General features: G+C 47.7%; 1 protein-coding gene across 9 annotated transcripts in view; it reads right to left on the bottom strand.

Annotated features, from left to right (window-relative positions):
* Positions 1-9000: 9000 nt before the first annotated feature.
* The window catches only part of LOC110972062 (diacylglycerol kinase beta), a 134495-nt gene continuing 129495 nt past the window's right edge, over positions 9001-14000 (bottom strand). For all 9 annotated transcript variants that reach the window (XM_051958715.1, XM_051958716.1, XM_051958719.1 and 6 more), the window contains 2 exons: positions 10402-10462; positions 9001-9234 (listed from right to left, as the gene is read on the bottom strand). In XM_051958715.1, the coding sequence (XP_051814675.1) occupies positions 9136-9234; positions 10402-10462 (160 nt within the window). In that variant the 3' untranslated portion in view covers positions 9001-9135. The remainder of the gene's footprint in view (positions 9235-10401; positions 10463-14000) is intronic.

A 14000-nucleotide genomic window follows, 5' to 3' on the forward strand; every position in this document is an offset into this window, starting at 1 on the left:
TTCAGTCCAGTTAAAACGAGGTTAAATCACATCAGCAATGAAACTTCAACCCAGAGGTTTCAACAGGAAGTCTACAGATCTCACACATCAGTATCTGGTTAGGAGTTCTGTCAGTTCAATCATGGAAGTTTTAATGGGAGAAAAATCTGGAGATGATACAAGACCATTTAAAGCTGCTGTCCGGAGTTTCCGTTTGTTTTCAATTTATGTATCATTTTTTAACAAAGCTTAAATGTGTTAGTCTAGTTCGATACTATAATATAAAGTTAGTATAACGCGATATGAAAATTTATTCCTGAGCTCCGCCTTCCTCTCATAGACCCCCATGTTATTCCAAAAAGCGCCGGTCGCTGCCGACCAATCAAGTTCGAGTTTCAGCTTTGTCATGCTGTCAATCAACGGTTACGCGCACAGCAAGCAAGCCCATGCAGAGGTGGGCGAGCTACGCACTACGCAACCGCGCGCACATTTGTTTTGCTTGTGGAGGAGAGAGCATCAGGGCTCAGCAACTTCCAGAAAAGTTACCAATCCCACGGCTTGTCAGGCCAAGAGGCTGCAGGACGTTTTTTGGCTCGGGGTGCTCGCGTCGCTCCCCGACCACGGCCTCCATAGCCCGCCTGACGGCTTCGTTTAGATGCCCGACCTCTGGAGGAAGATGTTGGGGCGTCTGGGACATACTCTTCGTCAGAGGAGTCATGCAATTCTGAACTCTGGATAGAAATAAATAAACAATGTAACACATATACACGCGTAAATGCACTAAGTTTGATAAACAACGTCATCCAGAGGGATACACGAGTGTAATCACATATTGAAACTTTACTCGTTCGTCCTAGCAGATTCATGTTATTTTGGTATTAGGACAAGTTAGACTCAATACAGCATTCTAACGCAATTCCTTTATTATTTACTAAATGTACTAAATGTAGAAGAGTGGAAAACAGCAAAACAGGCAAGATGCTGCAGCACTCCGGGCACTCCTCTCATGTACTGCACACGTGCACAAATAAAGGGGCAAAATCAGAGGGACGGAGGGTGGGACCACCAGTGTTTTGGGAGAATCTGCGATTCAAACTCCGGACAGCAGCTTTAAAGTTCCTGAAGATCTCCTGGAGTTCAGTTAAATCCATCATTAAGAAATGGAAGGAAGATGGAACATGAATAAATGTGACTAGAGCAGGACGTCCTCAAGACCTGAGAGACTAGAGAGGGAGGCCACCAAGACTCTATGACTCCTCTGAAGGAGTTCCAGCTTCAGACTGTTCATCCAACAACTGCTGTCTGTTCTTCACCAGTCAAAGCTTTATGGAGACAAAGAGAAAGACTCTGATGGAAAAAGCTCCAATTAAATCTGGACTAGAGTTCACCAGAAGACATGTGGAGACTCTGAAGACACCTGGAAGAAGGTTCTTTGGTCTGAGGAGACCAGGATGGAGCTTTATGTCCATCAGACTAGATGTTGTGTTTGATTGACACCAAACACTGAACATCATCATAAAGACACCATCCCCACTGAGAAGCATGGTGGAGGCAGCATCATGATGTTCCTCAGCAGCAAGTCCTGGAAGGCTGGTAAAGGTAGAGGGTACATGAAGTCCTGGAGGACAACCTGATGATGAGACGTGGAGAAGATCAGTTTTCATCCAGACAATGAGTCGAAGCAAACCGACAAAGATCCTCAGAAATGGTTTGAAGACACAAGGTGGAAGTTCTGGAGGAGTCAGAGTCCAGACCTCCATCCAGCTGAGAACTGGGCCTGGACTTGAAAGGTTCTGTGGATCAGAATCCCTGAAGAACCAACAGAGTGCAATGGCTTATAAAGAAGAAGGAGAAACTTCTGATGTTCAGCCTAATGGAGACCAACAGGATCCACAATGGACCTGAAGGTTCATCTACTGAATACTGACACTTGTTTTACATTTTATGTTTTTAGTTAACCTACAGTACTGAGTAGGAATCTGTCTGTGGAGATTCTCAGTCATCCAGGTCATGGTGATCACAGGAGCTTCAGTAGAAACCAACCGGACTTCTCTGGTAGGTTCTTGAAGATGTTTCACCTCTCATCTTGGATGAGAGGTGAGAGGAGTCAGCGTCCAAGACTAGAGGCGAAACATCTTGAAGAACCCACTAGAGAAGTCCAGTTGGTTTCTCCTGCAGCTTCTTAGATCAGCAGGAATATGTTTTCTTTTCGATTCTTTGTTGAAAACCATTAAAGCATAAACTTCTGGTGTTTTTTCTGGGCTCTGTAACTTTTAAAGATAAAAATAACCCACTCTACTGAAACCAAACCAAAAGTGGAAGATCTGCAGATGGCTGTAGGACGGATTTGAACATTTTATTCATCAGCATTTTCCCTCTGTCTCTGAAAACCCAGTAAAAGTGATCAGGTTTATGTAACACGATAGAATCAGACCTTCTGGAGAATCTCCAGGGTCAAGAACCTGAGTGTGGCTGATCCAGGTCTTCCAGCGGCGTCCTCACCTGGCCAGGAGAAGATCAGGATTAGCCCACATTACTGAGCTGGCGTTACATCAGCACCACACTGACCTACAGCGGGTCTTCCAGGGAACAGGAAGTCGTCCTGCAGGGCTGGAGGTGTTCAGGAGCAGCATATGGCTCGTTTATTTCAGGAACCAGGAGGACGGTCACACAATGTGCCCACCAGCGACAGTCCTGAGCCGTTTCACGCTCGGACCGTGGGTATTTTTAGAGCTCCACAGAAACACAACCAGAGAGTCTCCATCGTCATCATCATCAGCAGCAGCAGCAGCAGCAGCTCGTAATCTGCAGGATTTAACAGGATCACAGACTTCACAGCAGCTGCTTTCAAACACTGATTCCTCATTTACACACACAATTATTCAGGTTATTTATTCACCACCTCTGACCTCTGGGCTCCGACAGCCGCTGCTCCACGTTTAAAAATAGCTTCTGATGCTGGAAACATGGGAGGCTTTTAATTTGAAATCCAAAGAACATCTCATTTCTTACGATTAAAGATGGGAGTTTCCTGCTATATTTAAACTCATAAAAATGTTAATTAACCTCCAGAATGATGAAGTCATAACTAAATTCCATGTTTTTATCCTCTGGGGAGCATGAATGTGCTTCATTTTCTTTTATGGAGGTCAGGTTTATTCATATTAACGTGCTTCCAGCTTCCTGATTCTGTAAATTAACAACAGAAACTTGCACTGATTGATGAAAGGTGTCCAAACTCTTGATATATTTATCAGGTTTGTACTGATTCAATAAATCACAAGTTAATAGCACTGAACTAAATAATCTGAACTCTGTGGCTGATGGTTCAGGATTTAAAAAATACTTTATGATGCTGGAAACTTATGAGGCTTTTAATTTGAAAACTAAAAAAAACGACTCATTTCTTTCAATTAAAGATTTGTTTGAGCTTCCTGCTCTGATTTAAACTCATAAAACTGTTTGTTTTTTGTGGATAAACCCTCAAAATGTGAAGTTAACTGGAAAAAAACACTACAATTATGACTTTTTATCCTCTGGGGAGCATGAATGAACTCAGTACGGTTATTACAATCAGGTTTATTATTATTAACATGTTTCCAGCTTTCCAGTTATGTATTTTAACATGATGATGATTTTAATGTAACCCAACCACAAAAATAAACTAGTTCATGATCATTTGTCCTCCTAAAAGGTTTTTCTAATATTAGATGATGGGTTTCCTAACTCTTGATATATTTACATTACTGAAGGTTTTTCTGATTATTATTATGAATTATTAGCAGAATGTGGTTGACGGTTAAAGAGATAAAAAGGCCAACCATCAGTCTGAGCTCTCGGTGTTTTTCTGCTGAAATGTGAAGTCCATGAGAACAGACAGTGATGTGATCAGACGTATTGATCCGATCACATGATGACTGGGGGGACGTCAGAGAGGATTAATCCATCAGCCCTGAAGCTGCTCTAACATACATGTAGAGAACGACACGCTGGCTGTGACCCAGAAACACGGACCAGTCTGGGAGCTACGGAGGCTGGACGGGGTCAAAACCAGTCTAACCATCCAGTAGATGTGACTTCATTCCTCACAGCTTCCTCATCCTGCTGGAGGTTCCACAGTTTTATTTATCAGTGCCACAGACCAGAAACACGCTGATAAAAACATTTCTAGTTTGATTTATTTATTAGTGAAGATGAGTCCAGTGGAACAAAGAAGAACAGAACAGAAGAACAAAGTGGATCCCATCAAACATTCAACCTGCAGCAGCTTCATCTGCAGCTCAGGATGTGGACAGAAGTCTGTTCTTTGACGTTCCTCTAATCTGATGTATTGAAGCTGGAACATTTAGCGTATTTGTTGAGGGAAAACTGATAGAACGTTCTTCTATCAAACATGTCACCAGTGATAATAAAGGAGCAATGTTCTCAAAGCAGCATTTGTAAAATATTTTCAAGATGTTAATGAGACATAAGTTCTTGGTACAAAAAAGGTGGAACATTTTATCTTCTTGTTATCATTCTGGAACGTTCTTCTATCAAACATTCCACCAATTACAACAAAGGAGGAACGTTCTCAGTGCAGCAAAAGACGTTAGAGATTTAAAATGAAAGAACGTTCTTTATAAAACGTTCCTATAATGTGATAAATTAACAGAGGAGGAACATTCTGTCTGTGATGTTCTGAGGATGTTTTTGAAGGAACCCATTATAGAACGTTCTTCAAGGTGGAACGTTCTCAAACCAACATTTAAGAAACCTTTTCTAGATGTTATCAAGACCTCAGAAGGTGGAACATTTTATAACGGTCCTCTAATCTGATACCATTTAGCTTATTCATTGAGGGAACACTGATAGAACATTCTTCTATAAAACATTTGAATGGTGATAACAACAGAGGAATGTTCTCAATGCAACATTCAAAAAATGTTCTGGAGACTTCAGACGACAGAACGTTCTTTATGAGATGTTGTCGAGGGAACACAGAATGTATACAACGTTCCCACAGTGTTCCATGGTAACAATGGGGGAACGTTCTCGGTGTAGCATTCAGTTTTGAGAACGTTAAGGGTGGAATGGTCCAAACGGTTTTAGCTATCCAACCTTTAAGAGGAATGTTTGGGGAACTTCATTTAAAACATTTGCAGAACTTGCTCAGAACGTTTGTGGAACATTAACTGAAACGATAAATACTGGATTAAAACCTTAAAACACCATTAGAACTTGTAGTTGATGTTACAGAACCTTTAAACTCTTTAAAATGACCGTTCCTTCATGAGAACCAGCAGGTTTGGGTTTATTGCTTCAGACAGAGTGAAGGAACCAGTTCTGATGTTATTTATGGGATGTGGTGTTCTATGTTTAGAGATAACTTCAGATTTCACCTCCTTGTTTGCTAATAAACGTTCCCTAACCCTGTTGACCTTTATCTGCTGCTGAATGAGGGTTCTACGTTCCTGTTCCTGGAGCTTAAATCCATAAATATTCATCTTCTCTCTGATTGGATGTTTTCCTGCCAGCTCACAGTGGTTCTATTGATTTGTTGAAACCATTGATTACTTCAGAGGACAGGAACCAGAGGATCAGCTGAGCATGGGCGTCTGATCGGACCACAGCTGACGTTCTAACAGGAATGTTTTAACAGAACCTCATCTCATCTATGCTGCAAAAAATAAAAACTAGAAACTGAAAAGCTCAACAGATAAATGTGGAGTCAGATGAGTGGCCTCTTTGTTCCGTGTGTTTCAGCAGGCATGCGGTGATGAAGGTCAGATATGAACACATATGTACATTCTGTCATACATGTAAAGTTACTGTAAACATGCACTCTGACACTGAGCTCTCAGCCGGGCTCCCATAGAACCGGACCTTCTGCTGCTACGGTCCCCAGAGCCACTGGACTTCTGTACTCTAAAGGGCTTCATGGACCTGAAGAACCGGTCCGGTACCAGAGGGGGGACCGTGGACCTGATGTGGTCCAGTACCAGAGGGGGGACCGTGGACCTGATGTGGTTCGGTACCAGAGGGGGGACTGTGGACCTGGATGTTTCTTAGAGCCCGGCTGAGAGGAGCCACTCAGTGAGGTTTAAAGGGAACCAGGGTCCGAAGGCTTGGACCCGTCGGTGGAGTTCAGATGGAACCATGAGAACATCTGCAGACTCTTTCAGGAACAGGACAGGTTTCTACCAATCAGACTGAAGATCTAGAAGATCTGCTGTTTTCAGGTTTCAATCATTTCTTAATCACTAAAGTTCATTCTTGATGTTTGTTTGACAGAATAATCTCTCTGAAGGTCCACAGATTAGCTTCATGAGCCTCTTTTCCTCCCAGAACTTTCAGCTAAACCCCCCAAATCAACAAAACTTTAAAAAATTCCAGGCTGAAACGAAGTTGGAGTTTGATCCTGTTGCATCTTTTAATAATATTTTACTGGAATCAGAAGCTGCACTTGCTGCTGCTCTGCTAAGCTAAGCTAGTTAGCTTATAGCATCACTAGTTTATTTAGTGGAGATTTTCATCCATAATGATTCTTTCAGCTGCTGCATCAGGATGTGACACGAAAACAAACATGTTCTTACATTTAAATGGTAAGCTAGCTGTAGCTAAAGCTAATTCATCAGCAGGCCTAGTCCTAGAACAAAATGACTCTGAAGGCTGGGTTCAAATCTAACAAGGGCTCACTAGTGTTCACTGGTTGTTGGTCAGTTTATAGATCAACAGCTGCTTTAATCTGGATCAAATAGTCGTAACACTCAAAGAATTCTGTGTCAGTCAGCAGTGATAGTAAACTTCTAATGCAACATCTGCATTAACATTTGATTTAAAACTTCTAGAAATGTAACAAAATACTGGCTGATTTCTGCCGGAAACCTTGAGCTAAGGAAAACCATTGGACCTATGATTTGGTGTTTATTGAAACATATCTGCAAAGGTTTCATAAATTAGCTTCCTGCGCTACTTTCCTTCCCAGAACTTTCAATTAAACCTAAAATAAGAGAATCCACTGCTGATCAAAATTTCAGGCTTAAAACAAACAGGGTTCCTGTTTTTGTTGCATATTCAAAAGTGTTTTATCAAATAACATTTCACTGGAATCAGAAGCTGCACCTGTTGCTGCTCTGCTAAGCTAAGCTAAGCTAGTTAGCTCTAAGGATCACTAGTTTATATTGCAGACTTTTTTATCCATAATGATTCATTTCAGCTGCTAAATCAGGATGTGGCACGGAAACAAACATGTCGGAAAAATAAAGTAGATTTTTTTAAGACATGTTAAAGTAAGCTAGGTGTAGCTAAAGCTAGCTCATCAGCAGGCGCAGTTCAAGAACAAAATGGCTCAGGATGAATTTAAATATAAGATTTGTCCTCTAGTGTGGAAACCTAAACGCTGGTTATTGCCCAGTTTTTACACTACTGTTCAAAAGTTTGGGGTCACCCAGACAATTCCATGTTTTCCATAAAACTCCCACTTTTATCCATGTGCTAACATAACTGAAGAAGGGTTTTCTAATCATCAATGAGCCTTTCAACACCATTAGCTAACACAATGTAGCATTAGAACACAGGAGTGATGGTTGCTGGAAATGTTCCTCTGTACCCCTATGGAGATATTCCATTAAAATCAGCTGTTTACAGCTACAATAGTCATTTACCACATTAACTATGTCTACACTGGATTTATCATTCATTTAATGTGATCTTTACTGAAAAAAAAGATTTTCTTTCAACAATAAGGACATTTCTAAGTGACCCCAACCTTTTTAACAGTAGTGTATGTGTGTCTATTTTCTGTATGTAGTTTTTCCTGACAACTTTATATTTAGTGAAAATGATAGAAAAGTGTTGAACTAAAGTAAAACCTATAGATTCTCTCTTTCCATAGAGCTTCAACATGAAAACCACAACATTTGGTTTAGCAAACAAAACAGCAGCAGCACACACACATTCTGATCTTCATGTGAAATGGGGACCAGCTGCTTTTCTTTCAAAAATAAAGACATTTCTAAGTGACCCCAACCTTCTGAACGGTAGTGTACCTTTGAATTAGTACATTTTTCTCTCCTTTAAGAGGTTCTAAGGTTTGGCTTTTGTGGTCGGAAACCCAAAGTTAACCCAAAGTTAACACATGAACCAGGAGATTGTTCTGTCACAAACTGTCCTTGGTGAGAAAACCTGAATGAAAACACGATCTGAGATAGAAAACTGCCTTCGGAGAGTGACTACAGCGGCTCTACATGACTAGCAACAGTGAACCCCTCTAAGCTAAAAATCCCACATTATTAACAGTGCTATAAACACATGGGTGTGTACAGAACATGTGAGCTACACCTACGTTCCAGAAATATACATCTACTCCGTCTGCTGCACACATTACTGGAGATTATACTTGCTGTTTGGACGGTAACATGAATACATTCTTTATAAACACTGAGCTCCATCCACTGCTGCATCTGTTCTGTCCCGTTTTGTTCGGTGCATTTGAACGCATCATCGCGGACGCCTCGGGTTGACATTGTGAGTGGATGTGTGACACGGTGATTAAGAGTTGGGTTTCAAGAAGGCAGATAGACCCTCCCCTGAAATAGAGGGATAAACTTAGCTCTCCTGTAAATAAACCCCGGGGGCTGCTGTTTTACCCTTCAGGGGGCTTATTTCAATCCTTGACCCAGCAGGAGAATCCAGAGCTGCTGCTGATTGGACGTTGGCGACCACAGACTCTGATAGCGGCGGTTCCTCTGGCTGATGAAAGGATGCTGGCGTGTCTCCACCCGTCCAGGCCTCGGCTCCATCAGAGAGTCAATAATGGATGAGGCTTTTCCTCCGCTCGGCCCCGAGGCGACGCTCTTACCGCCAACCGCTGCTCCATTATTCATGCAGGTGTTTTAACCGGCAGCTGGATCTGCTTCTATTTACTCGTAAACAGCCGCTTCCTGTCCTGGTGTTTGCTGTAGTGTTTCTGCTGTTCAGGGAACCCCAGCATCGGGCCGGCGGGGCGGTTCTGAGTTTTAGGGACTGGAGGGTGACGCAGGAAACGGTCGGTTCAGTCTCTGAATCGTCTTCAGGACCTTCTGTGAGCGGTCCATGGAGCTGCCTGTACAGTGTGTGTGCGTAGATGTGCGGTGTCTGTGTGTGTTTTCGTGTTCAGAGGTGGTTTTGTGCGTCCTAGTCACGGCTCCGGTTGCGTTTCTTGAAGAAGAAGAACGGCGTCTTCTGCGGCGGGCCCAGCAGGATGGGAACCTGGTTCTTGTGGGTGATCCGGACCTGCAGGAACCAGACAGAGGAGACAGAATCTGCATTCAGTGGTTGGTTTGACAGATTTATCAGGTGGCATTCAGCTCTTATGAAAGCACTCAGAGCGACCTTGCAAACAGCTCACGACTGAAAGCTTTCTGTCTTCCACCCCCTACAAGGTCCTCTGTGACGAAACCAGAGACAGAAGCGCTGTGAGAATGAATGGGTAATAGGCGGCTTCCTGCGGCGCTGTGAATAATAACGGCAGGCGGCAGCGCTGGAGGTCGAGGCCGGGATGTGCAGAGGAAGGAACAAAAAGGAGGGAAACGAGCCGAGACACGACGGCATCAGGCAGCACTCAGCAGCTTTTAGGGATAAGAGCCTCCTCTGGTGTCCGGGGGATTCTTAGAGGACCCCAAAAACATCCAGACGAAGGCTGGGATGTGGGTCAAACTGTAAATACAATCCACCATCAGACTGTTGCATTCCTCAGCACATCTAACATTACTGCCATGGGTTGTTTGTTTTCAACTGATGGTAGAAGCTCTGACAGGAAGTGGTTCCCTGCACGAGATCTGCAAGTTCAGACTGGGCCTAAAAATACAAAAACCCTGATTTAAATTCATCAGAGTGTTGTCCTTGTGCAGTGATCCTCTGCTCCCAGTGCTCCTGCTTTCTGGACGTCCTGCTCTGGAAACAAACTCCGTCTCTAAACTGAGTCTAAATGGAGGCTCTTAAATTACAGTTTAATCTTTGTGATGAGGAAGAAGCAGCATGGAGACGAATCTGGAGAGTAGGACGGACGGAGGGGACGTCAAAAAACTTGTACGTAATCAACTCCTTCAGAGGAGTCTTAGGAGTCTCGGTGGCCTCCCTGTCTAGTCTCTCTACAGTAACTCCTCCAGAGAGTAGAATTAAGATAATAATCATAATAATAACTGATGATCCAGGACTCCTGTACATTCTGCTGCATTAACTTCTCCTTTTGTCCTCCCAGTAGTCAGGATGAGCATGTCTGATGTTTGCTCGTGTTTTTTAGTTCAGTCTTTTTAAATGTACTTTATATTTATTCTTAATTTTTATAGCATTAACACTTTCTGCTGTGAATGGACGAGAGAAATGTCACTGAAAAACAATAAAGCTGAAAATGTTTTATTGTTGTTATTCTTCCTGTGTGTTTCTGCATCGTGGACTCACCGTGCACGGAGGCTGCATCCACGGTTCTCCATCGATCTGCATGGGCAGCCGGCGGGACGTCCTGCAGAGAGACAGGAGGACAGGAGGACAGGAGGACAGAGGAGGACAGGAGGACAGAGGGAGGACAGGAGGACAGAGGAGGAGGACAGGAGGACAGGAGGACAGAGGGAGGACAGGAGGACAGAGGAGGACAGGAGGACAGAGGGAGGACAGAGGGAGGACAGGAGGACAGAGGGAGGACAGGAGGACAGAGGGAGGACAGGAGGAAAGGAGGACAGGAGGACAGAGGAGGACAGGAGGACAGAGGACAGGAGGACAGAGGGAAGACAGAGGGAGGACAGAGGAGGACAGGAGGACAGAGGAGGACAGGAGGACAGAGGGAGGACAGGAGGACAGGAGGACAGAGGGAGGACAGGAGGACAGGAGGACAGGAGGACAGAGGGAGGACAGAGGGAGGACAGGAGGACAGAGGAGGACAGGAGGACAGGAGGACAGGAGGACAGAGGGAGGACAGAGGGAGGACAGGAGGACAGAGGAGGACAGGAGGACAGGAGGACAGAGGGAGGACAGGAGGACAGAGGAGGACAGGAGGACAGGAGGACAGAGGGAGGACAGGAGGACAGGAGGACAGGAGGACAGAGGGAGGACAGAGGGAGGACAGGAGGACAGAGGAGGACAGGAGGACAGGAGGACAGGAGGACAGAGGGAGGACAGGAGGACAGAGGAGGACAGGAGGACAGAGGGAGGACAGAGGGAGGACAGGAGGACAGAGGGAGGACAGGAGGACAGAGGGAGGACAGGAGGACAGAGGGAGGACAGGAGGACAGAGGGAGGACAGGAGGACAGAGGGAGGACAGGAGGAAAGGAGGACAGGAGGACAGAGGAGGACAGGAGGACAGAGGACAGGAGGACAGAGGAGGACAGGAGGACAGGAGGACAGAGGGAAGACAGAGGGAGGACAGAGGAGGACAGGAGGACAGAGGACAGGAGGACAGAGGGAAGACAGAGGGAGGACAGAGGAGGACAGGAGGACAGAGGAGGACAGGAGGACAGAGGGAGGACAGGAGGACAGGAGGACAGAGGGAGGACAGGAGGACAGGAGGACAGGAGGACAGAGGGAGGACAGAGGGAGGACAGGAGGACAGAGGAGGACAGGAGGACAGGAGGACAGGAGGACAGAGGGAGGACAGAGGGAGGACAGGAGGACAGAGGAGGACAGGAGGACAGGAGGACAGAGGGAGGACAGGAGGACAGAGGAGGACAGGAGGACAGGAGGACAGAGGGAGGACAGGAGGACAGGAGGACAGGAGGACAGAGGGAGGACAGAGGGAGGACAGGAGGACAGAGGAGGACAGGAGGACAGGAGGACAGGAGGACAGAGGGAGGACAGGAGGACAGAGGAGGACAGGAGGACAGGAGGACAGAGGGAGGACAGGAGGACAGAGGAGGACAGGAGGACAGAGGGAGGACAGGAGGACAGAGGGAGGACAGGAGGACAGGAGGACAGGAGGACAGAGGGAGGACAGGAGGACAGAGGGAGGACAGGAGGACAGGAGGACAGAGGGAGGACAGGAGGACAGAGGACAGGAGGACAGGAGGACAGAGGGAGGACAGGAGGACACAGGAGGACAGGAGGACAGAGGGAGGACAGGAGGACAGGAGGACAGGAGGACAGAGGAGGACAGGAGGACAGAGGACAGGAGGACAGAGGGAGGACAGGAGGACAGGAGGACAGGAGGACAGGAGGACAGAGGGAGGACAGGAGGACAGGAGGACAGGAGGACAGAGGGAGGACAGGAGGACAGGAGGACAGAGGGAGGACAGGAGGACAGGAGGACAGGAGGACAGAGGAGGACAGGAGGACAGAGGACAGGAGGACAGGAGGACAGGAGGACAGAGGACAGGAGGACAGGAGGACAGAGGGAGGACAGGAGGACAGGAGGACAGGAGGACAGAGGGAGGACAGGAGGACAGGAGGACAGAGGGAGGACAGGAGGACAGAGGGAGGACAGGAGGACAGGAGGACAGGAGGACAGAGGGAGGACAGGAGGACAGAGGGAGGACAGGAGGACAGGAGGACAGAGGGAGGACAGGAGGACAGAGGACAGGAGGACAGAGGACAGAGGGAGGACAGGAGGCACAGGAGGACAGGAGGACAGAGGGAGACAGGAGGACAGGAGGACAGGAGGACAGAGGAGGACAGGAGGACAGAGGACAGGAGGACAGAGGGAGGACAGGAGGACAGGAGGACAGGAGGACAGGAGGACAGAGGGAGGACAGGAGGACAGGAGGACAGGAGGACAGAGGGAGACAGGAGGACAGGGAGGACAGAGGGAGGACAGGAGGACAGGAGGACAGGAGGACAGAGGAGGACAGGAGGACAGAGGACAGGAGGACAGGAGGACAGGAGGACAGAGGACAGGAGGACAGGAGGACAGAGGGAGGACAGGAGGACAGGAGGACAGGAGGACAGAGGGAGGACAGGAGGACAGGAGGACAGAGGGAGGACAGGAGGACAGGAGGACAGGAGGACAGAGGGAGGACAGGAGGACAGGAGGACAGGAGGACAGAGGGAGGACAGGAGGACAGGAGGACAGAGGGAGGACATGAGGACAGAGGAGGACAGGAGGACAGGAGGACAGAGGGAGGACAGGAGGACAGGAGGACAGGAGGACAGAGGAGGACAGGAGGACAGAGGACAGGAGGACAGGAGGACAGGAGGACAGAGGACAGGAGGACAGGAGGACAGGAGGACAGAGGGAGGACAGAGGACAGGAGGACAGAGGGAGGACAGGAGGACAGGAGGACAGGAGGACAGAGGGAGGACAGGAGGACAGGAGGACAGGAGGACAGAGGGAGGACAGGAGGACAGGAGGACAGGAGGACAGAGGAGGACAGGAGGACAGAGGACAGGAGGACAGAGGACAGGAGGACAGAGGGAGGACAGGAGGACAGAGGACAGGAGGACAGGAGGACAGGAGGACAGAGGACAGGAGGACAGGAGGACAGAGGGAGGACAGGAGGACAGGAGGACAGGAGGACAGAGGGAGGACAGGAGGACAGAGGACAGGAGGACAGGAGGACAGAGGACAGAGGACAGGAGGACAGAGGAGGACAGGAGGACAGAGGACAGGAGGACAGGAGGACAGAGGGAGGACAGGAGGACAGAGGAGGACAGGAGGACAGGAGGACAGAGGGAGGACAGGAGGACAGAGGAGGACAGGAGGACAGGAGGACAGGAGGACAGAGGGAGGACAGGAGGACAGAGGAGGACAGGAGGACAGAGGGAGGACAGGAGGACAGAGGAGGACAGGAGGACAGAGGGAGGACAGAGGGAGGACAGGAGGACAGAGGGAGGACAGGAGGACAGAGGGAGGACAGGAGGAAAGGAGGACAGGAGGACAGAGGAGGACAGGAGGACAGAGGACAGGAGGACAGAGGGAAGACAGAGGGAGGACAGAGGAGGACAGGAGGACAGAGGAGGACAGGAGGACAGAGGGAGGACAGGAGGACAGGAGGACAGAGGGAGGACAGGAGGACAGGAGGACAGGAGGACAGAGGGAGGACAGGAGGACAGGAGGACAGGAGGACAGAGGGAG

This window comes from Acanthochromis polyacanthus, chromosome 14 (assembly GCF_021347895.1).
Source record: "Acanthochromis polyacanthus isolate Apoly-LR-REF ecotype Palm Island chromosome 14, KAUST_Apoly_ChrSc, whole genome shotgun sequence".
Lineage (NCBI taxonomy): Eukaryota > Metazoa > Chordata > Actinopteri > Pomacentridae > Acanthochromis > Acanthochromis polyacanthus.